Source organism: Mobula hypostoma, chromosome 27 (genome assembly GCF_963921235.1).
Source record: "Mobula hypostoma chromosome 27, sMobHyp1.1, whole genome shotgun sequence".
Classification (NCBI taxonomy): Eukaryota; Metazoa; Chordata; class Chondrichthyes; order Myliobatiformes; family Myliobatidae; genus Mobula; species Mobula hypostoma.
This window is the reverse complement of record NC_086123.1, coordinates 16,765,728-16,787,766: the sequence shown is the minus strand read 5'-3', so window position 1 is coordinate 16,787,766 and position 22,039 is coordinate 16,765,728. Positions and strand designations below refer to the sequence as shown.

Sequence of the window (22,039 nt, the reverse complement as noted above, 5' to 3'; positions counted from 1 at the left end):
AATTTTAACCCAGCACCCTTCTGAAAGCTTTCTCCTTTCTCCCGTTTGTATGTGTCCCCTCAGTCTGATGTTACTGCTTACGGCTGCTCACTTCTCCCGGTCTTGAAACATAAACTATAGCTAACAGGTCTGTAAGAGTGTAACCATCTTACACTTAAATTTCCTGTCCCACCGTGTGGTAATGGCTAATTAACAACTCATCCACACTAGGAGCATAAAGATTGCAAGAGTTAATAAATGTTTAGTCTCTTTTGTAATTATCAATTAAGGATATTATCTAAAAATAACTTCTATTCTCTGTAAAGATTCAGACATAACTATAGACTGTGTAACCTAACAGAGCATTAAATATTATGATGATTAAATTAACTGCAAATTGCAATCCTTCTCCAATACATAATAGATATAGAGCCAAATGAATTATATCACACATAGAAGTTCTAGTTGCAAGAACATACCCCAAAGAAATGCAGAGGTATTTGTCTTCAGACCTGTTATAAGCTCAACTTTCTTACTTCTGTGGTCACAAGTGCTGTAGCCAAATGTTCAGTCTGAATTAATCTTGAAAAATCTTGACATTTTGCTTGCTTCAGGATTTCATATAAAATCCTTTGTCTTGGTTAAGAAAGTGTGCTTACTTCCACGTTCATATTAACTAGTGTTCAATGCATGACAGAGACTCAGAGACTTCAGATGTTAGAATCTGGAGTAATAAACAACTTAGTCTCAGGCGGGGTTTTGATCTGGAACATGTTCAGTGCATCTCTGGGTTGACTTGCTTCAAGCTCTTTTCTGCATGTGTGGCCAATGAAAGGTGTAGAATAATCAGAGAGAAGTAGATTATCACAAGTCAGTCTTACCTTGTCTTACCTAAAGTCAGGCATCCGTTAGTCTTGCGAGACCATGGATCTGCGCCTGGAAAGTCTTCACTCTCCAGGGCGCAGGCCTGGGCAAGGTTGTATGGAAGACCAGCAGTTGCCCACGCTGCAAGTCTCCCCTCTCCACGATGCCAATGTTGTCCAAGGGAACGGCATTAGGACCCATACAGCTTGGCACCAGTGTTGTCGCAGAGCAATGTGGGATTAAGCGCCTTGCTCAAGGACACAACACGTTGCCTCGGCTGGGGCTCAAACTCACGATCTTCAGGTCGCTAGTCCAATGCCTTAACCACTTGGCCACGTGCCCACTACCTATGTTCAAGATAAACTAGCTTACTTGGTTGGTTCCCATAGAGTCTGATGCCTAATTCTTCTGCTTACAATACTCCTTAACCCTCACACCTACCATCTAGCCCCATGCCCCTTTCACCATCTCTTGCAACCAAATATAATTATATTCTCCAACTACACGGCCATTCACAACTGTCTCCCTGCAGTCTCTCAACCCTAGATCCCAATCTCCACTTTTCCAACATCTGAAACTCCTCCTCCCCTACAAGCCATTTTTGAACATGGGCACCTTCCAAAGCTCAAAGAATTATTACCAGGCCTTCTGCAACCATTCCATGACAGGAGGATTTGTGGATGATAGTCCTATGTGCACACAAGGCAGGCTCTGTTTCCATGGGAAAATGAAAGATGCCAAAGTCAGTTCTATGAGAACTCATCTATGAGTACAGACTATGCAAGATGGTAGCTTGTAAATTCATTCAGAAGTCAGTGAGAAACCTCTTTCTATTGTCTAGAATGTAGATCTTTCATTTGGGGCTGATTGACAAAAAGGCAATGTTAAGTATGTCAGGAAAAATGCAGATGGGTGAGTTGGAATGTGGCTGGTGTAAAGCAGGAATATCAGTGTAGATCTACTGGGCAACCCCACCTGTGCCCATGACGTACAGTCAATATATACAACGTCATGTCGTGATCACAGGACAAGACACTACAGTGGAGATGTTTATAGGTGCCTACCTTTTACTTGAGACGATGGGAACCCGCCAGCCTTTGATCTGACTGAGCTCAGTGTCAGACACTTCAATCTGAAGGGGAAGTCGGGGCACCCACACAGTGATTTCCAGTGGTGCATTCAGGTGCTCGTAAGTGAAATTGACGACGGCATTCACTTTGCCCCGCATCTCTTTCCCATTCACCAGGATGTAGTCACATCTGTCAGAAACCTGTGGCAAAAGAAAGAAACCTAATCACTGGGGCACTGGAAAATATTACCTTGCACAAAACAAGAGCTGAGAGATTTTATGCCCCTAGTCGAGAACAATAGTAATACTTCTTAGTATGCTAATTTCATACCCAGGAATCTGTGAAACTGCCGTATCAATCTCATTAAGTAGAACAAATCTGATTTTCAGAACGGCATAGTTATAGAACAATACAGCACAGATGCAGGCCAACCAGTTCATACTGATCATCTGTCCCATATGATGAGTTTGAGTACAGAGAGGAAATTAAGAACCTGGTGGCATGGTGCGAAGACAATAACCTATCCCTCAACGTCAGCAAGACAAAAGAATTGGTTGTTGACTTCAGAAGGAGTAGCGGACCGCACGACCCAATTTACATCGGTGGTGCACAAGTGGAACAGGTCAGAAGCTTTAAGTTTCTCCGGGTCAATATCACAAATGAACTGACTTGGTCCAACCAAGCAGAGTTCACTGCCAAGAAGGCCCACCAGCGCATTTACTTCCTGAGAAAACTAAAGAAATTTGGCCTGTCCCCTAAAACCCTCACTAATTTTTATAGATGCACCATAGAAAGCATTCTTCTAGGGTGCATCACAACCTGGTATGGAAGTTGTCCTGTCCAAGACCGGAAGAAGCTGCAGAAAATCGTGAACACGGAGCAGCGCATCACACAAACCAATATTCTGTCCTTGGACTCACTTTACACTGCACGCTGTCGGAGCAGTGCTGCCAGGATAATCAAGGACACGACCCACCCAGCCAACACATTTTTCGTCCCTCTTCCCTCCGGGAGAAGGCTCAGGAGCTTGAAGACTCATACAGCCAGATTGGGGAACAGCTTCTTTCCAACTGTGATAAGACTGCTGAACGGATCCTGACCCGGATCTGGGCCATACCCTCCAAATATCCGGACCTGCCTCTTGGTTTTTTTTGCACTACCTTACTTTCCATTTTTCTATTTTCTATTTATGATTTATAATTTAAACTTTTAAAATTTACTATCGATTTGTAATCCAGGGAGCGGGAAGCACAGAATCAAATATCGCTGTGATGATTGTACGTTCTAGTATCAATTGTTTGGCGACAATAAGGTATAAAGTATAAAGTATATCTCTCTAAACCCCATCCCTCTATCTACTTATCCAAGTGTTTCCTAAATAATCCTATTGTACCTGCCTCATCCACTTCCTCGTTACATACACTCACCACCCTCTGCGTGAAAAAATTGCCCCTCAGGTCTCATTTAAATCTTACTGCTCTCACTCTAAATCTATGCCCCATAGTTTTGGACTCCCCTACCTCGGGGAAAAGACTGTTACCGTCCACTTTGTCAATGCCTCTCATAATTGTAAACATTTCTATAAGGTTGCCTCATTCTCCTGCGTTCCAAGGAATATATTCCCAACCTGGCCACCCTCTCGGTATCTCAGGCCCTCTCATCCTGGCAGCATTCCCCTCAATATTCTCTGCACTCTTTCCAGATTAACCACTTCTTTCCTATCTTCCAAAACTGTACACAGTACTCTAAGTGTGGTTGCCCCAATAACGTTCCCGCTCCTCTATTCAGCGTTCTGACTGATGAAGACACATGTGCTAAATACCTTTTCACCCTCCTGTCTTCCTGTGGTGCTGCTTTCATTGAACTATGCACTAGTACTCCTAGCTCTCTCTGTTCCATTACGCCCGCTAGAGCCCTACCATATACAGTACAAGTCCCACATTGGCTTGAGCTTCCATACAACATAGGAGCAGAATTAGGCCATTCAGCCCATCAAGTCTGCTCTACTATTCCTTCATGGCTGATCTTTTTTCCCTTTCATTACCAATCCTCTATCTTCTCCCTATAACCTTTGGTGCACTTACTAATCGAAGGTATCACCCACTGACTTGGCCTCTATAGTACTCCATGCCAATGAATTCCAGTGATTCACTACCTTCTAGCTCAAGAAATTCCCAAACACAAGAAGTTCTGCAGATGCTGGAGATCCAAAGCAACACATTCAAATTGCTGGAGGAACTCAACAGGTCAGGCAGCATCTATGGAAATGAATAAGCAGTTGACGTTTCAGGCTGATGCACTTCTTCAGGACTGGAAAGGAAGGGGGAAGATGCCAGAATGAAAAGGTGGGGAAAAGATAGCTAGAAGATGATTGGAGAAGCTATGTGGGTAGGAAAGATACAGGGCTGGAGAAGAATGAATCTGAGAGGAGAAAAGAGTGGACCATAGGAGAAAAGGAAGAAGGACGGACACCAGGGGTGGTGGTAGGCAGGTGAAAAGAAGTAAAAGACCAGAGTGGAGAATAGAAGAAGAGGGGAGGGGGAGGGAAAAAGTTTTAATACCGAAAAGAGAATTGATCTCTTTTCTAAAGGGATGTCCTTGTATTCTGAGGCTATGCCCTCTGGTCCTAGTGCTTCCCCACTATGAGAAACAGCCTCTCCACGTCCACTCTTTCTAGTCCCCCTCCCCAGCAAAACAGTCCTGATGAAGGGTCTCAGGCCAAAACAGGGACTATCTAGCCCCCTCGACAGAAGCTGCCTGACACGCTGAACTTCTCCAGCGCCCCATGAATGTTACTCTGTACTGAAGTTCATTTGCCGCTCCTTGGCCCACTTCCCTAGCTGATCAGGATCAACCCTGTAATCTAACAAGGATCTCTGTGACACATCACAGTCTCTCATATTGCTGTGAATCTGCAGTCCAAATTTCAAAGTAAATTTATTATCAAAGTATATGCTGCAATAGATTCACCATAGACTCCCCTCAGATTCACGTACGTGTGGGCCTTCACAGTGGATAAAAAGAAACACATTAGAATCAATGAAAAATTACACACAGATGAACAACCGGTGTGCAAAAGAAGACAAACAGTGCCAAAACAAATAATAATAATTAAAAAGTAAGTCATAAATAATATTGTGAACATGAGTTGCAGAGTCCATAGACTCTTGCCTCTCTGTGAATCGACTGTCCAATTGTACCTACCAGACTGGAACATCCAGACATCATGTTCTACTCCAGCCTTTTCTGTTGAGTTGGAGAAACTAAACTCCAATTAGGTTATACAATAACATTTGCAATTCAGAGACGGTGAAAGTGTTCATTATAAATAAAAAAAAAAGATATTTCAAGTTTGTTGTTGAGTGAGGCTTCCTTTATCAATGAAAATTAATTTCAACAGATGTACTGTGGAGAGTATACTAACTGATTTCATAAAAATTGCTGGTGAACGCAGCAGGCCAGGCAGCATCTCTAGGAAGGGGTACAGTTGACGTTTCGGGCCAAGACCCTTCGTCAGGACTAACTGAAAGAAGAGATAGTAAGAGATTTGTAATTGGGGGGGGGGGGGAGAGATCCGAAATGATAGGAGAAGACAGGAGTGGGAAGGGATGGAGCTAAGAGCTGGAAAGTTGATTGGCAAAAGGGATGCGAGAGGATCATGGGATGGACGGGAGGCCTAGGGAGAAAGAAAAGGGGGAGGGGGGCAGCTCAGAGGATGGGCAAGGAGTATAATGAGAGGGACAGAGGGAGAGAAAAAAATAATAATAATAAATGCTTGAAATTCAAGCATCTGCAGATTTCCTCAAGTTTGCGTAACTGATTTCATTACTGTCTGGTATTGGGGGGGGGCACTGTACAGGATCATCTGCAAAAGGCAATGCCTCAAAAAGGAGGCACAGGTCGTTACGTACCCCTGTCACCCAGGACATGCCTTTTTTTTTGTTACCATTAGGGAGGATGTACAGGAGCCTGAAGACACACACTCAGAGTTTAGGAACAACTTCTTCCCCTCTGCCGTCAGGTTTCGGAATGAACAATGGAGCAACTCGTGAGCACTTCCTCAGAATTTCTTTTGTTGTGTTGTTGCACCACTTATTTATTTAATGATATGCTTAATTGGGACAGGACACTGTTGCCGAACAGCTTCTCAGCAGGATCAATCGTGTGTACTGGTGTTTCCTTTAGACAGTACCCGTGCTTAGAGCGAACAGTTTTTAAACAGCATCAGTTGCATGTGATCGTGTTCAAAAAGCAATGATAGCCAAGATTCCCCATGCTTATTTGGGGCCCTATGCTGCTTAATTGTAACAGGAGACTGTTGCCAGTTTCTAATGAGTGTCAGTCATGTGCACTTGTGTGGCCATTAGACACTACACCGTGCTAAGAGTTTTGAAATTCATCAGTTGCATGTGTTTCTGTTCAAAAAGTAGTGATTGTTGTCACTGACAGTTGGCAGGAAATAAGTAGTAAGACAATTCAGAACTGTTCTACTCACCGTGGTTTCAAGCATTGAAGCTTGAAGATGCCAGAACCGGCCAGGAGTGAAAATAAAATGATTTCACTACATCAACAAGTTAGGAACTACGGAGAATTTGAAGGTATTGGCAATCATCTTGAATGTTACAATGAAAATGAAGATTTAGAGGATGTAATCTTCAAAGGCATTCTGTGAAGCAGTCCATTATCTGCACTAAGTGTCTGCACTGATTGTGTTCATTTATAGTCAATCAAAAGAAAACGGCAGCGTACACTAGAATTAATTCCTCCATCGATAACTATTAGGAACCAATACACAGTTATAAAAGTGTAGTAGTGTTTGTAGTGTTCTAATTTGTTTTGTATTTTATTTAAATACATACTTTGTTACTAAGTTACATGGAAATTAGTCTTTTTTATACCTTTTTAATTATTTCCATGAAATCTTGGCTAACTGGTGAAGCCACGTAACTGGGCCAAAGCGTACTTGTCTCAATGTATCCCAATTAACTGGAATCCATTGTTATACAGTGTGTGTGCATATATATATATATATATATATATATACACATACACAGTATACAGTGTGAAACAAAATAAACGCTGACAGTACTGTGCAAAAAGTACTCCAATGACATACAGTATGGTGCAGAAGTTTTAGGCACATCTATGCAGCCAGGGTGAGAGGGGTTAAGGCTTATAAGAGACCTAAGGGGCAACTTTTTCATGCAGAGGGTGGTGATGTTATGGAATGAGTTGCCATGGGAAATGGTTGAGGGAGGTACAATAGTGTAATTATAAGAAGTACTTGGATATGGACAATGATGGGCAGGACTTAAAGTAATATGGGCCAAATAAAAGGAATTGGGACTAGCTTTTTGGGCACCGTGGAAGGCATGGACTTGGGTCATTCTCCTTGTATCATGCTGTATTGCCCTATGACTCTGTCTACCCGAGTTTGCTATGAAGGTTGAATTACTGAATATAGTCAAGGTCCAACTAGATAGAGTTTTAGCCAATCGAAGTACCAAGGGTTTTGAAAAACAAGCAGGAATCTGGAGCTGAAACCAAGGTCACATCCGCCGTGAACATATTGAGTGGCAGAGAAGGGTTGAGGGACCACATGCACTACCCTTCGTCCTCTTTCTTACCTTGACATGCTTAAGTTAAGCAAGGGGTCAACATCCTTTGCTGCATATAAGCTGTTCACAATCACAGAATGATTCCAAAGAAGACTGGCAACGTGGCCTTTCACAGTCACAATACAAGTCCAGTGATATCCTACAGCAAATCCAGTTTGTCCTGCATCTTTGAGCAAAGCTTGTCTCCTCAGTGTGTTTTAATGCTGAAGAAGGCTAGATGTGTATGAATTTTGAATGTTACCTGCTTCACGTTTGAATGTAGAGTGAGTGAATTTCCAGGCAATATTGTCAAATCATTTTACAATTTTTCCATAAGTAATCAAGGTCTGTTCCAACTTCCATCATTGTTTTCTAAAATACTGATTTCTGATTTGAGGGTATTTTGCAACATTGAGGATTTTATTTCAGATGGAGTAGTCTTGATCTTAACCATTAACTAACCATTTCTCTTCGCAGATGCTGCCTGATCTGCTGAGTTCCTGTAGCATCTTATTCATTGCTCCATGTACAAGAACCTTCAGTCTCTTGCACCTCCAGTATCCGGCCAGCATTTTGTTTTGAGATTCAGTGAGTGAGTTAGGAAGAATAAACCCTGTGTATTAGAACTGAGGGCTGCCAATGACATACCGAGATTCAGCTTCAGACCCTCATAAGCATCGAGTAAGAAGGCCACTTAAACTTTCTAACTGATGTATGATTTTATAAAGATTAGATCCAATAAATGTCAGTCAGCAGTACATGTATTGCAGTGTATGTTCTTTTAATTTCACTGGAAGCATGTTCTCTTTTCTTATGGGAGCAGTTGACAGATTGTGGAATGTCTGAAGTAAAAGAAGGATGCACTGGAAGAAAGATTACATTTGTAACCAGGTGACCTTTGAATTTTTTTTTATTGTAATAGTGAACTTAGGCATTCATCCTGGTAATGCCATAATAGCTGCCTGTGCCTTTAAGAGAAAATGGTGACGTTATTATGCACGTGCGGAGTAGAAAAAAAGTTGCAATGTTCTAGAACAAACATCGAGTACTGGACATATGGTGAGGAAAGGTGAATGCAGTAATATTTGATAATATCCATGTAAATTCATTTATACTTTGTAAATCTAGAATATCGGTAATTTGACATGTTTTACATGTGGATACTTTAGATTTTCGCGAGTAAGGTATCAGCGTTGGATAGTGTGGTTGTGCAAAGTTCCTTATCCATCTAGTAGGCTAGTCTTTCTAGTAATTTAGATACAAAGCAATATATTGCAAAAGATTTTTTAAAGTTCATTTTTGTCTTACTTTATTGTTTCATTACCAAATGTGGATGTAACAGAGTAAGGTGAATGTGTTAATCTTTGTTCACGTAGCGTGAGCGAGGAGAACCTGCTTCAGGGTCGAGCGTATACGCGTTTGGAAGTTAAGCATGCATGTTTCTAAGTGAGTATACGACTTATTAAAGATGAGATGTATTTATTTATACTTTTGATGTTGTGTATATGGTACACGACTGGTAGCATTCTAATGTTGTTCGTATTGTTTTTTCTAGAATTGCCACTACTGTATTGGTTTTATATATTTTGTTTTATTTATTTTTACACTGCATAAGTAACTAGTTGATACACAAGAGCTTTGACTGAAATTACGATGCGATTGTAACAGGAACTGTTTTTTTAAAATTCATTTTGTTGTCTTTATTTTGATACCCTCTTTCTGCATTAAAACATCTAAAGTCGACAAAGGAATTAAAGATCTATAAAAGTATTTGTAGTCCTGAGTGTGTATTTTTCCCAGGCCACAAAACATTGACAAAGAAGAATCCAGAAATATTTTTGTCTTGGAAGAAGTGCAGCTGGAAGTGACTGCAAGGGTAAGGACAGTGACAGATATTGGGAAGTGGTAGAGTCCTCAAATTAGAACTCACAATCCTAAAATTAGAGCTACACCTATCCTGCATTTGATTTAATGAATTAATGAACCATTACTTTACTGAACTCTCTCCATATATCTAAGTGACAAATTGAGACCTTAGCAAATGGTGAAAATGGACCACTATTATTGTCTGCCATCTGCTACTACCAATGCCATTTTTTTTTGTCTCTGAATGCGGCTCTTGCATTAATTGAGATGGAAGATGTCCGTAAGCCTGTTGGTGCCTGATTTCAATTGTTTGTATTTTCTGCATGAAGGAAGGGGAAGAAGACAGAATGAGCAATGTGCAAGGTGTTTTTGATTATACTGTCTACTCTCCTGAGGCAGCAGGAAGTTCCGACTGAGTCCATGAAGGGGAGGCCAATTAAACTGAGCCCACAAGTTTGTGATTTCTTGTGGCCTTGGGCTGAGCAGTTACCATTCCAAGCTGTGATGCATCTGAATGGGTGCTTTCTATGGTGCAATGAAGATGTGCCAAATTTCCTTATCCTTCTCAGGAAACAAGAATGTAACAACAGAATGTGATTAGCCTTTCTTTATTTGGGTTTTATGGCTGCAGTCATGCAGAATCAAGAACTTTTCCTGTTGTGGGTTGGTGGACCTTTTGCACCAGGCTGAAAGAGATGGAGACCGGGGAAGCTGTTTGAGATCTGGAGCTAAGTAACTTCAGAGAGTAATCCAACACTGGACTCAGGAAAGATCAGGGAAGCCAGAGTGTGGGGAGATTGAAGGGGGCTGGGTCTAGAGGCAGTCAAACTAGCGAGGTTTTAAGGATGCAGTAATTGGCAGAGAAATGGAAACTCAGACATCAGGGGCAAGATGAGAATCTGGAGACAAGAGCAGGGGTCAGGAAAAGGAGGAAATCTAATGGTTGCGTAGTGTGAGGGATTGGGAGATCAGAGGTGCCAAGGACAAGACTGGAAAGGTCACAGGGAGATTCTGCCTGTGAAGCGAGAGTATGGATTCAGCAAGAAAAACAGAAAATGTTGGGAACACTCAGCTGGTCAAGCAGGATCTGTAGAAAGTGAAGCAATTACAACATTTAAAAAATATTTGGACAGGTACATGGTCAGAAAAGGCTTTGAGCAATATAGGCCACATACAGGAAAATGGGATTGTTTTAGACCGTCACCTTGATCATCTTCCAGCTACATTGGATCCTTTACAGTTTGCCTACTGCTCAGTCTGACCCATTGATGATGTCCATAGCCTTGGACCTCCACTCCATCCTGTCCCATCTAGAAAACGATGCCTGCTACGCCAAGCTGTCGTTCATTGACTTCAGCTCAGCATTTAACATGATCGTGTCTCAGAGGATGGTGGGTAAGCTGTCCTCAATGGGACTCAAAACCCCTTACTGCAACTGGATTATGGACTTCTTGATGGAAAGACGCCAGTCAGTGTGAGTTGGTAGAAAACTGCCTCGGAAGATAGAATAGATGGCTTTTGACTACTGGATGTTCCAGGTCAGCTGTGACAGAACCACCATGTTTGTGCATCATGATAAGTTAACTATAGAGCATACTCTATTTTCTCTGCCTTTTAAAAGACTGAGCTGTCCTATCCTTGCAGAGAATGGTAGCACCATCAGGCCACAGTACTGTATCCAAAAATTTCTGGTGTGAGCCACGTTTCTGTAAAGCAGAGTACACAGCAGTCTCTGATGTCCCTCTAGCACAGAAATTTTGCTTTGAGGTCTTCAATTATATTTTCCAGAGATTGTTTTGAAACAGTGGAGGATACTCAGAGTCCTTTTAACAACACTGATCAAGATTAAATGGATAGAAGTGATCAAGCCTTATCTTGACATCACTACGGTTTTGACAGGAATTGCTACATATCTTCCATAGATGTCCATGATGGAAAATTAGCAGAAACACTTCCAAACCTAATGTACATACTATTAAACACATGGCACAAGTAGCAGCAGGCAATCATTCAAGATATATAGAGGGGTCAATGGTAATAAACAGCATTTAAATTAAACCTGTCTCTCCATCAACGTTGCAAAAACAAAGGAGCTGGTTGTGGACTACAGGAGGAATGGAGATAGGCTAATCCCGATAGACATCAATGGCTCTGGGGTTGAGAGGGTGAATACCTTTAAATTCCTTGGCCCACACATCACCGAGGATCTCACATGGTTTATACATACCGGCTGTGTGGTGAAAAAGACACAACTGCGCCTCTTCCATTTCAGGCGGTTGAGAAGTTTGGTATGGCCCTCCAAATTCTAAAAACCTCCTATAGGGGCACGTTTGAGAGCATCCTGCCTGGCTGCATCACTGCCTGGTATGGGAACTGTACTTTCTTCAATCGCAGGGCTCTGCAGAGAGTGGTACGGACAGCCCAGCACATCTGTAGATGTGAACTTCCCACTATTTAGGACATTTACAAAGACAGGTGTGTAAAAAGGGCCTGAAGGATCATTGGAGACCCAAGACACCCCAACCACAAACTGATTCAGCTGCTACCATCCGGGAAGAGGTACCACAGCATAAAGACCAGGGCCAACAGGTTCCGGGACAGCTTCTTCCGCCAGGCCATTAGACTGCTTAGTTCATGCTGACACAACTCTATTTCTGTGTTATATTGACTATCCTGCTGTACATACTATTTATTATAAATTACTATAATTCCACATTTGAACGGAGATGTAAAGATTTTTACTCCTCATGTATATGAAGGATGTAAGTAATAAAGTCAAGTCAAAAAATTTCATTCTTTTTTTAAAGTCTTCTCCCTCTAAAATACAGTTAATTCACTTGCCGATTAAGCCAAACTACAGCACGGCAGTCTGGCAATGGAGAAAGGTCAGCTCTCACTAAATATGTATATAGAGTCTGAAAACTCATTCACTTGACTGAAGTGCAGTTGCCCAGGAGAACATGATTTAATGTGGTGTCTAACTTCCCACATTTATTATTAAGACAAGTAATATTGTGCACACAGTAGTGCTTTGTTAAGAATGATTTTTTTAATGATAAAAAGAACTTTTAGAAGAAATTTTTAGAAACCAGCAAAGAACAATTATAAGGATGAAGAATATAAATTACCATAAACTAACAAAAATATATAAAAAGACAGATATTAGGAGTTCCCAGAGGCATATAAAAACAGATTTGCTTAAACAAGTGCCAGTCCCTTAGAGGATGAGACTGCGGAATGAATAAATGGAAATGGTCAAATTGCTTTGGATTGGTTTTCATGGTAGAAAATCAGAGGTTCATCAGAGGTGGGTGGTGGGGGGGGTGTGGTCAGCAACTTTAAGTTCCTTGATGTTATTTTTTCAGAGGACTGTCCGGGGCAGTGTAGGTGCAATTACGAAGAGAGTACAGCAGCACCTCTACTTCCTTAGAAGTTTGTGTAGATTCAGCATGACACCTAAAACCTTGACAAACTTCTATAGATGTGTAATGGAGAGTATATTGACTGGCTGCATCACAGCCTGGTATGGAAGCACCAATGCTCTTGAATGGAAAAACCCTGCAAAAACTAGTGAAGTCCTCCCCATCACCGATCACATCTACATGAAGCTTTGTTGCAGGAAAGCAGCATCTATCATCAGGGACCTTCACCACCCAGATCATGCTCTCTTATCACTGTCCTCATCAGTAAGAAGTCACAGGAGTCTCAGGACTCACACCACCAGTTTCAGGAATGGTTATTACCTCTCAACCATCAGGCTCTTGAACTAAAGGGGATAACTTCACTCAACTTCACGCTGCATCATTGAAATGTTCCCTCAACCAACGGACTCACTTTCATGGACTCTGTACCTCATGTTCTTGATAATTACTTTTTTTTATTGTTTTTTTTTGTATTTGCGGAGTTTATTATCTTTTGCACACTGCTTGAACACCCAAGTTGGTGCGGTCTTTCATTGCTTCTGTTATGATTATTGTTCTATTGTGGATTTACTGACTATGCTCACAAGAAAACGAACCTCAGGGTTATACATGGTGACATATATGTACTTTCAACATTTTAATAACAGACTGAATAAAGGAAGTGAGGAATCTGTGCCTCAGGAGAAAAAGTGCCAGAAGTTATGCCATTGTTTAAGAAAGCAGGGAAACATTATGAAGTAAACGTTACATTAGTTAGCCCAACATCTGACACTGGGAAAATCTAATCCATTGCGAAGGATGAAACAGCAAAGCATTAGTGAAAGCAAAAGAATCAAGCAGAGTTGATGCAGTTTCATAGAAGGTAAAACATGTTTGATAAGTTTGTTAAAGTTCTTTGTGAACATAACAAACATAGTGGATAAAAGGAAAACAGTAGATGCAGTAGACATTCTCGAGGATATCACATAAAAGATTAAGGCACAAAAGAACTAAGAGAACTATCCACTAACAGAACGCAGAGAGTCAGAATATGCAGGTCATTTTTGGATTAGCAGTCAGTGGCCATCGGGATTAGTGCTGGGACCCCAACTGTTTACAATCCATGTTAATGAAGAGGCCAAACACTGACCCCGATGGCCATTGATTCATATCTGGTTAAACTTCTTTCTTTTGTATCATCAGCCAATTCAGCAAACTTACCGCAGTGAAATTTGCTGATGATACGAAAGTCAGAAGTTTTAACAAGTGATGAGGTGTGTAAGTGGATGGGCAAGAAGTTGCCAGATGGAATATAATCCAGGTATCTGTGAGAATAATCACTTTGGGAAGAACAATGAAAAAGCCAGTTATATTTACTTCAATAGAGTTAAGCCTCAAAATGCTGTAGTACAAAGGAATCTAGGGGTTCTGGTACATGAGACACAAATGTTTGCATACTGGTACAGCTTTTCACACAGATACAGTAGGGCAGATGGAATATTGATTTGCATTTTTAGTTAAGGGGTATAAAGGGAAATGTTAATATACCTTTGCAGGCACAGGTGAGACTGCACCTGTAGCACTGTGTACAGGTTGGTCTCCATATTTAAGGGAGGATCTTCTGACAGTGGTGTGTTGGAGATTAGGCTCACTGGGATGATTCTTGGGAAGAAGAAATGGGCAAACGTGAAAAAGTTTGAGCAAGTTCAGTTTATCCTCAATGAAGCTGAGAAGAATGAGAGGTGGTCTTCTTGAACCATATATAATTGTGAGCGGACTTAGCAGAGTGGATACGAAGAGGAATCTAGTAGAAGCGGGGCATAGTTCCAGGAAGTCACTTGTTTGAGGACTTTATTATCTCAGAGGGACGTGAATCTTTGGAGAAAAACCATTGAGCAGATTCAAGGCAGAAATAGACAGGCGTTTAAAGTACAATGGAGACGAGAGGTACAGGGAAAAGCAGGAAATGTGCTATTTGATTGGCTGTGATCTCACTGAATGGTGTGACGAGAATACACATAAAATTAAGATGTTTGCTGGCCTGGGTTAGCATCAGTGACATCAGCAAGTGGTCTGCCACCTGCCCTCAGGGGAAGGAGAGATAAGGAACAATGGAGCAGCGTCTGGAGATGTGTAATGAAGGGACGTGGGAGAGAGAGCTGTCTGGAGCGGCTCCCCCCTTTGAACCCTGAACTGTTTGAAGTGATGGACAGGCGATACCCCAGCAGGGGGATAAAAAGGGACCGTTTTGCTAAGGCGGCACACACACGCCACCCGAGGTAACGAGACCCTGGAAGCGGTACGCTTCTCACGAGTCGGTGAGAAGTACCAGACAACGGCCAGGGTGGAAAGGTACGATCAGCGGGAACCCGGTGTGTGTCCGCCCTTGCCTGGGTGCCGGGTTCACTGCAGAGGATCGACCGCATCTGGAGGAGGGGTCACAGTCGGTGACCTCAGGTGACATCACCAAGGACCCGCCCAAAAGTTGCTTGTGAGCCATATCGCCGGTCTGTGAGTGAAGCCGTGTATGAATAGTTGTTCCTGTTCTCTCTGTCTCTCCCCGCACGTTGTCCATCGCCATGGCAACGATTACTGCGAACTGAACTACTAAACTGGACTGAACTTTGAGTCACTTTGAAATTTGGTCATTTACCCCTAGACAACGATAGAGCTTGATTGATGCTGTTATCTTAATTCTGTGCACATGTGTGGTTATCATTGTTGAACTGTTGCATTTATTATCCTTTCGATTACTGTGTTGCTTGTTTCTTTAATAAAACTTTCTTAGTTCTAGTAATCCAGACTCCAACTGAGTGATCCATTTCTGCTGGTTTGGCAACCCAGTTACGGGGTACGTAACAATGGCAACACAGGCTTGAGAGGCCAAATGGCTTCCTCCTGTCTCTTTTCCATGTGTTTTTATCAAATCCTTTGCCACAAGCACATTGCCTGACTTCCCATGATATCTGTGGATTGATGAGTGGCACTTCTGAGCTTTTACAGCAGTGATGTATTTTTTTTTTTTCTCCTGGATAGGATCAGACTGGCAATCTGAAGCACTTCTCAAAGCCTTTCACATAAATATGGGAGTGGCAAACACTCCTGAATAGTCATCACCGCTGTCATTTTGACTGCACTGCACAAATGAACTTCCCAAGGAGAGTGCAAACCTCCTGCAGCTTCCCAATTGCTACCCTGAGAAATCTCTCTACTGCCCTTCAGCCAGGTTAGACTCAATCCAGGCGCAGTCACTTCAGAAAGAATCCAAGTGAGGTGAATAACAAAGTTCCAAGTAAATCTATTAATCAAAGTACGTACAATATTTTAGTTAAAGTCTGTCCCCCGAGCCTTGTGGGCATCAGGCCGGTGCTTATGCCGGTTTCTGTGGCGTGAGGCGACTGAGAGTACGAGACTACCCCCCCCCCCGGATAGGACGCCAGTCTATCGTGGGGTTAACCCCCAGCATTTTGCCGGTACCCATTTTCATCTGCGTGGACTGGAGTAGTGTGTGGTTAAGTGCCTTGCTTAAAGACACAACACGCTGCCTTGGCCGAGACTTGAACCCACGACCTTCAGATCGTGAGCCCAACACCCTAACCACTTGGCCACGCACCACACTATGTACGATATATGTCACCGTATACTAACCTGAGCTTCATTTTTTTTTGTGGGCATTCACAGTAGATACCAAAAAGCACAATAAAATCAATGAAGAAAACTACAAACAAATAAAGTGATACAAACAATCGATCTACAACAGATGACAAACTGCAAGTACAAAAAGGAAAGCAAATATAAAAAATAATATTGAGAACAGGAGTTGTAGGGTCCTTGAAAGTGAGTCCATAAATTGTGGAATTAGTTCAGCGTTGAGGTGAGTGAAGTTATCCACACCGGTTCAGGTGCTTGAGCATTCAGTTAATTTATATTTTTGTAATTAATTGAGCTTTCTAACATGTATGTATTTATATGTACAGTACTGTTGAAAAGTCCTCCCACATATATATAGCTAGGGTTCAGCGTACATTATGTCTTTCCAGTTACCAAATAACATTTAATGCTACTGAGTTAAATATCCGAATATCTGAATGAATATCGTATGTGTAACTACGGGCCGTGCATCAATCCGGATGATGGGGGACAGCTGTGAAGCGCAGAGGAACATCTGGAGCAACTTCTGAAATGCCCACTTCGCTGCCGCTGCTACTGTGCAATCGAGAATCTCCGGAGGGGAAGGCCCCAAATCCTCGGCTTTGCATATCACCTGTTGCCGAGGCCGGGGTCGAAACACTCAGCAGAGATGATGCTCGGTGCATCAGTGTCGGGGAGCTGGTCGGAGGCTCAGAGATTTTTGGATGGACTCGGGTCAAACTGTGGTCGGATGCTTCCGGGATGCTGCATCGGCAAGTTGGCGGCGCTGGGGGTTTACCGTCTGCGTGAGATGATGGGACTTTCGAGAGACTCTGAGACTTTTACCGTGCCATGGTCTGTTCTTATCAAATTACGGTATTGCTTTGCACTGTTGTAACTATATGTTATAATTATGTATTTTTTGATAGTTTTTAAGTCGGTTTGTCATGTGTTTTCCTGATATCATTCTGGAAAAACATTTTTATCATTTCTTAATGCATGCATTTCTAAATGACAATAAAACGGGACTGCATATCCTCATAATCATAATAATAATCATAATCTTACTTCTGTTTCTCAACCACCTTCCTATTTTAAGCAATATACAGTATTTTGAAAGTCTTAGTCACCCTAGATATACATATATGTACATGTGTGCCTGACTTTTGCACAGTACTGTACAAGTGTGTTTCAGCTACTTTTAATCGTTTATGTTTTAATTTTTAATATTTGATAACTTTTTAAATGTTGTAATAGCACAATTATTTCAATTATTACTTTTACATTGTTTTGTTTTTGAATGCTTGCAAATGTCAATGACACACTCAGGCCTTGAAAGTTATTCGATGAACTTGCCGATCAGTAAGCCTGGTGACGTGACTTAACTAGTTGTTAATCTTGCTCTTTTTGGCAGGAACTAGCCCTGGGGCCGGTTTGCTGCTTTGAGTCAGAACAGGTATTGTAGTAGCAATCCTGACATTCCTGGACAGAAATGCTTCATAAGATGTATCAGGCTCTGACAGTTATTATAGTGAGAGACAAACTTGCTTATTTAGAGAGACACCACAGAACCTTTTTTCTTCATCCACTCCCCCTTCCCTCACTATCACATAAGGATCTTCTCTGTATGCAGTTGGTTGCATTAATACAGGCACAGCTACATTGGATAACATCTGAGATCAGGAATAGATATTTTCTTTCACCTTTCAGAGGAGATAGATGAAGAATAGAAGATGAACTGCCTAGAATTGCTTGTTTACATGTATTGAATTCAGTTCATCTTGACAAACGGTATTCATTCTTATTTTATTTCAAAATGATTAACAGGAACTCACATTTATGGTTTGCAAGTGAAGACATCATTGTCAATAAAGGAAAACCTTGGCATAAAAATAACCAAATGAGTGATTTTTCTTCAATAAACCATTAGTTTCATGGCCCTGTTATATGCCTTTGCCACATCTACTCTAAACCATATATTTTTGTGTCTGCTAAATCATTCTGAGTGCTTTCAGATCAGTGCACAGATCTCTCCAGAATATGTACGAGATTGTACACAGTATATCAAACAATATTTATTCCAGAGGCTGCTAATGTATAAAAATATCATGGTATTGGATTTGGTATCAGAGCGAACCTTTTCACTCCTGTAATGAATAATTGTAAACAATTTGATCATGGGGTATTTCATTTTGAAACCTGATGGTGCATTCAGCCATTTTAAAGTTGTTTGCAGCTATTGTCATGGAGTAAAAATTAGTAGCAACATATATGCCCGACAAAGAATGAAGCCCTATTTAGTGCTCTACCCCAATGTTTCTATGTCCATAGCTGGCGGAGCTAACACGGATCATAGGTCAGCTCAGTGCCAATTCTATGACCGGCCAGTGTTGGTTTACTTCTGTATAAGGAGCTGCTTCTCTCGCTCGATGCTGCCAGAGTCCTGGAACTTGGGCAAGGTTTAATCTGGATTCGACTCTGTAGTTACATTATGGCTTCTGGTCGCTCCTTTTATTGGGTGCTATCTTCTGCAATTTTGATCAGGACGGACTAGCTCTGAGGCCTGAAGTTAACGTACGACTTAGGGCTAGATTGAACTGAATAGCCAGGACTGGTTCGATGATTTGTGATTTGGTGTTTTTTACTCTGTTTTTTTTTTTGCTAATTTTTTGCCGTTTGCATGATTTGATCTTTTTTTTTTGTGCCTTGGGGGTTTGATGTTTTTCTTTGAACATGTTCCAGGGTTTTCTTTCTTTTTCTCATGGTTGTCTGTGGGAAGACAAATCTCAGGGTTGTATGATGGAGAATACATACTTTGATAATAAATGTAATTCAAACTTTGAACTATTCTACTGATGTCAATGGAAAGTAAAATTGTATGGTATTTACAACAGGCAGAATATCTAATACCAGCCATTTTGTGCCAAAACCTCACCAACTCCCTTATGCTATGATATAGAGCCCCACCACTAAGATATGGAGTTATAGGGCATGGAAACAGTCGGCCCATCATTTCCTAACTGTCTGGTGGTCACTCATCGGTATTAATCCTGTCTTCCAGGACTTGACCCACAGCCTTCAATGCCCGGCCAGTTCAAGAGCTCATCTAAACACCTCTTAAATACCGTCAGCAACTCTGCTTCTAGCATTCTCCCAGACAATACATTTCAGGTATTTACCATTCTCTGGTTGTAAAGAAAAACCACATGAGACAAAGACTGACAACCGATCGGTGCAAATACAATACATAGACAGATAAATAAATAAATGTGTACATATATACATACATACTACTGAGAACATCAGTTGTAGAGTCCTCGAAGGTGACCCCATAGGTTGTGGAATCATTTCGGTGTTGAGGCGAGTGAAATATTAGACCATAAGACCATAAGACATAGGAGCAGAATTAGGCCATCTGGCCCATCGAGTCTGCTCCGTCATTCAATCATGACTGATTTTTTTTTTCTCCTCCTCAACCGCAGTTCCCGGCCTTCTCCCCATAACCTCTGATGTCATGTCCCATCAAGGACCTATCAATCTCTGCCTTAAATACACCCAATGACCAGGCCTCCACAGCTGCATGTGGCAACAAATTCCACAAATTCACCACCCTTTGGCTAAAAAGATTTCTCCGCATCTCTGTTTTGTAAGGGTGCCCCTCTATCCTGAGGCTGTGCCCTCTTGTCCTAAACTCTTCCACCATGGGAAACATCCTTTCCACATCTACTCTAGCCTTTCAATATTCAAAAGGTTTCAATGAGATACCCCCCAAATCCTTGTGAATTTCAATGAGTACAGACCCAGAGCCATCAAACGTTCCTCGCGGGTTCAGGAGCCTGACGGTTGAGGGGTCATAACTGTTACTGAACCCAGTGTTGTGGGACCTAAGGCTCCTGTACCTCCTTCCTGATGGCTGCAGCAAGAAGAGAGCGTGCGCGAGCACGCCCTGGATAATGGGTGCTTCAAATAAGCATTGATAATTAGCTTGAGCAGTGAGTAAGAAATGAAGCAACACTATGACATACACGATTAAGTATTAGACACTTTTCCAGAATATCCCTCTCTTGAAGCCTGGGAATATTTTTAGAACAACTGCCAGAGGTTCAGCAACTTGTTCATTTCAAGTCAATCCAGAGATTATTTCACAGGCCAAACTCTCATTCATAACAGCTTAAGTTTAATACTTTCATTCTTAATTTTAAAGTCTTAATGCTCCGTGAAGAGAAAGCCCTCATGAACACACTGATCCTCTGGGACATGTCTATTCCAAGTCTTTTCCTGCCCACTTCTAAAGAAAGCCAGCTTCATACTGCTTTACTGAAGGGCAATGCTATTGCTTAAAAATGAAATGATTTCAGTTCTGCATGGTGCAAAATCAAGGGGCAAAACTCAGTAAAACCGTTTTTGATTTTTTTTTTTGTTTTCACTCTAGAATCCTGATCAGATACTTTACCTCACTAAAATGAGCATCAAATTACAACAGTCCCCTTGTACTGATTTTTTATAAGGTTGCAGGTCAAGCTGTCATTGGAGTGGCCTTATCTGAGTTTTACCAGCACAATCTTGCTCCAGTATTAAAGATTAGCTTTATTTGTCACGGGTGCATCAAAACATACAGTGAAATGCATTGTTTGCATCAAATCAAAACAGCTGGGATTGATCGGGGGGGAGGGGGGCAGCCTGCAAATGTCGCTATGCTTCCAACGGCAATATCGCATGCCCACAATTTAATAACCCTAAGTGTACCTCTTTGGAAAGGAGGACGAAACCGGAGAACCTGAAGGAAACCCACTTGTCCGTGGAGGGAACGTGAGAATGTACAAAGTCCTAATAGGAAGCGACGGAAATCAATCCCCGATCGGTGATTGTTGTAAAGTGATTGCACTAACCACTATGCGAGCATGCTGCAATTCTATAAGGCCCTGGTGAGACTGCATTTGGAATACAGGTCTAGTCTCTGAGTTAAAGAACGATACGCGGAGTGGGATGCAGTGAAGATTCACCAGACTGATACCTAAGATGGTTATTTTGTTGTTTGAAGAGAAGTTAAGCAGGTAGGCTTATACCTTTCTAAGTTTCAATAGGCACATTTAATGTCAGAGAAATGTATACAATATACACCCTGAATTTCTCTTTTTTTTGCAAGCATCCACAAAACAGAGGAATGTACCAAAGAGTGAATGACAATTCAATGTTAGAACCCCAAAGCACCCCCTAGCCACTCCCCCAACCACCCAGGCACAAGCAGCAGCAAGACATGTCCGCCCCCCATCTTCAGCATTGGAGCCCTCTACCAAGCACTCAAGCGTGCAGCAAAGCATCAATAAAGACACAGACTTCCTGCACCCCAAATACTACCTGTTCACCTGGTAATTCAACATACCACAGGCTGACTCTCTCTCCCTAATAAGGGAAAAAGAGATGTCTCCGTTTCTCAGTGAGAGGGGGAGACATAACCTACAACTCACTGATTTACCATGTTAAAGGTCTGTTGCGTCGCTTCGAAGAAAAAGACGTGAGATTTTTGAAACAAGTGAAAAGCTCATGGGGGTTGAATAGATAGATAGGGAATGATGTTTCCCTCACTGCGTTGTCCAAGACCAAGGGTCAGACTCTCAAAATAAAGCATTTG

The 22,039-nt window shown here is 41.8% G+C and overlaps 1 protein-coding gene across 3 annotated transcripts in view; it reads right to left on the bottom strand.

Annotated features, from left to right (window-relative positions):
* LOC134338456 (transmembrane protein 132C-like) overlaps positions 1 to 22,039 on the bottom strand; it is a 1,064,025-nt gene that overhangs the window by 77,495 nt on the left and 964,491 nt on the right. For all 3 annotated transcript variants that reach the window (XM_063034272.1, XM_063034274.1, XM_063034273.1), the window contains one exon: positions 1,908 to 2,113. In XM_063034272.1, coding sequence (XP_062890342.1) covers positions 1,908 to 2,113 — 206 coding nt within the window. The remainder of the gene's footprint in view (positions 1 to 1,907; positions 2,114 to 22,039) is intronic.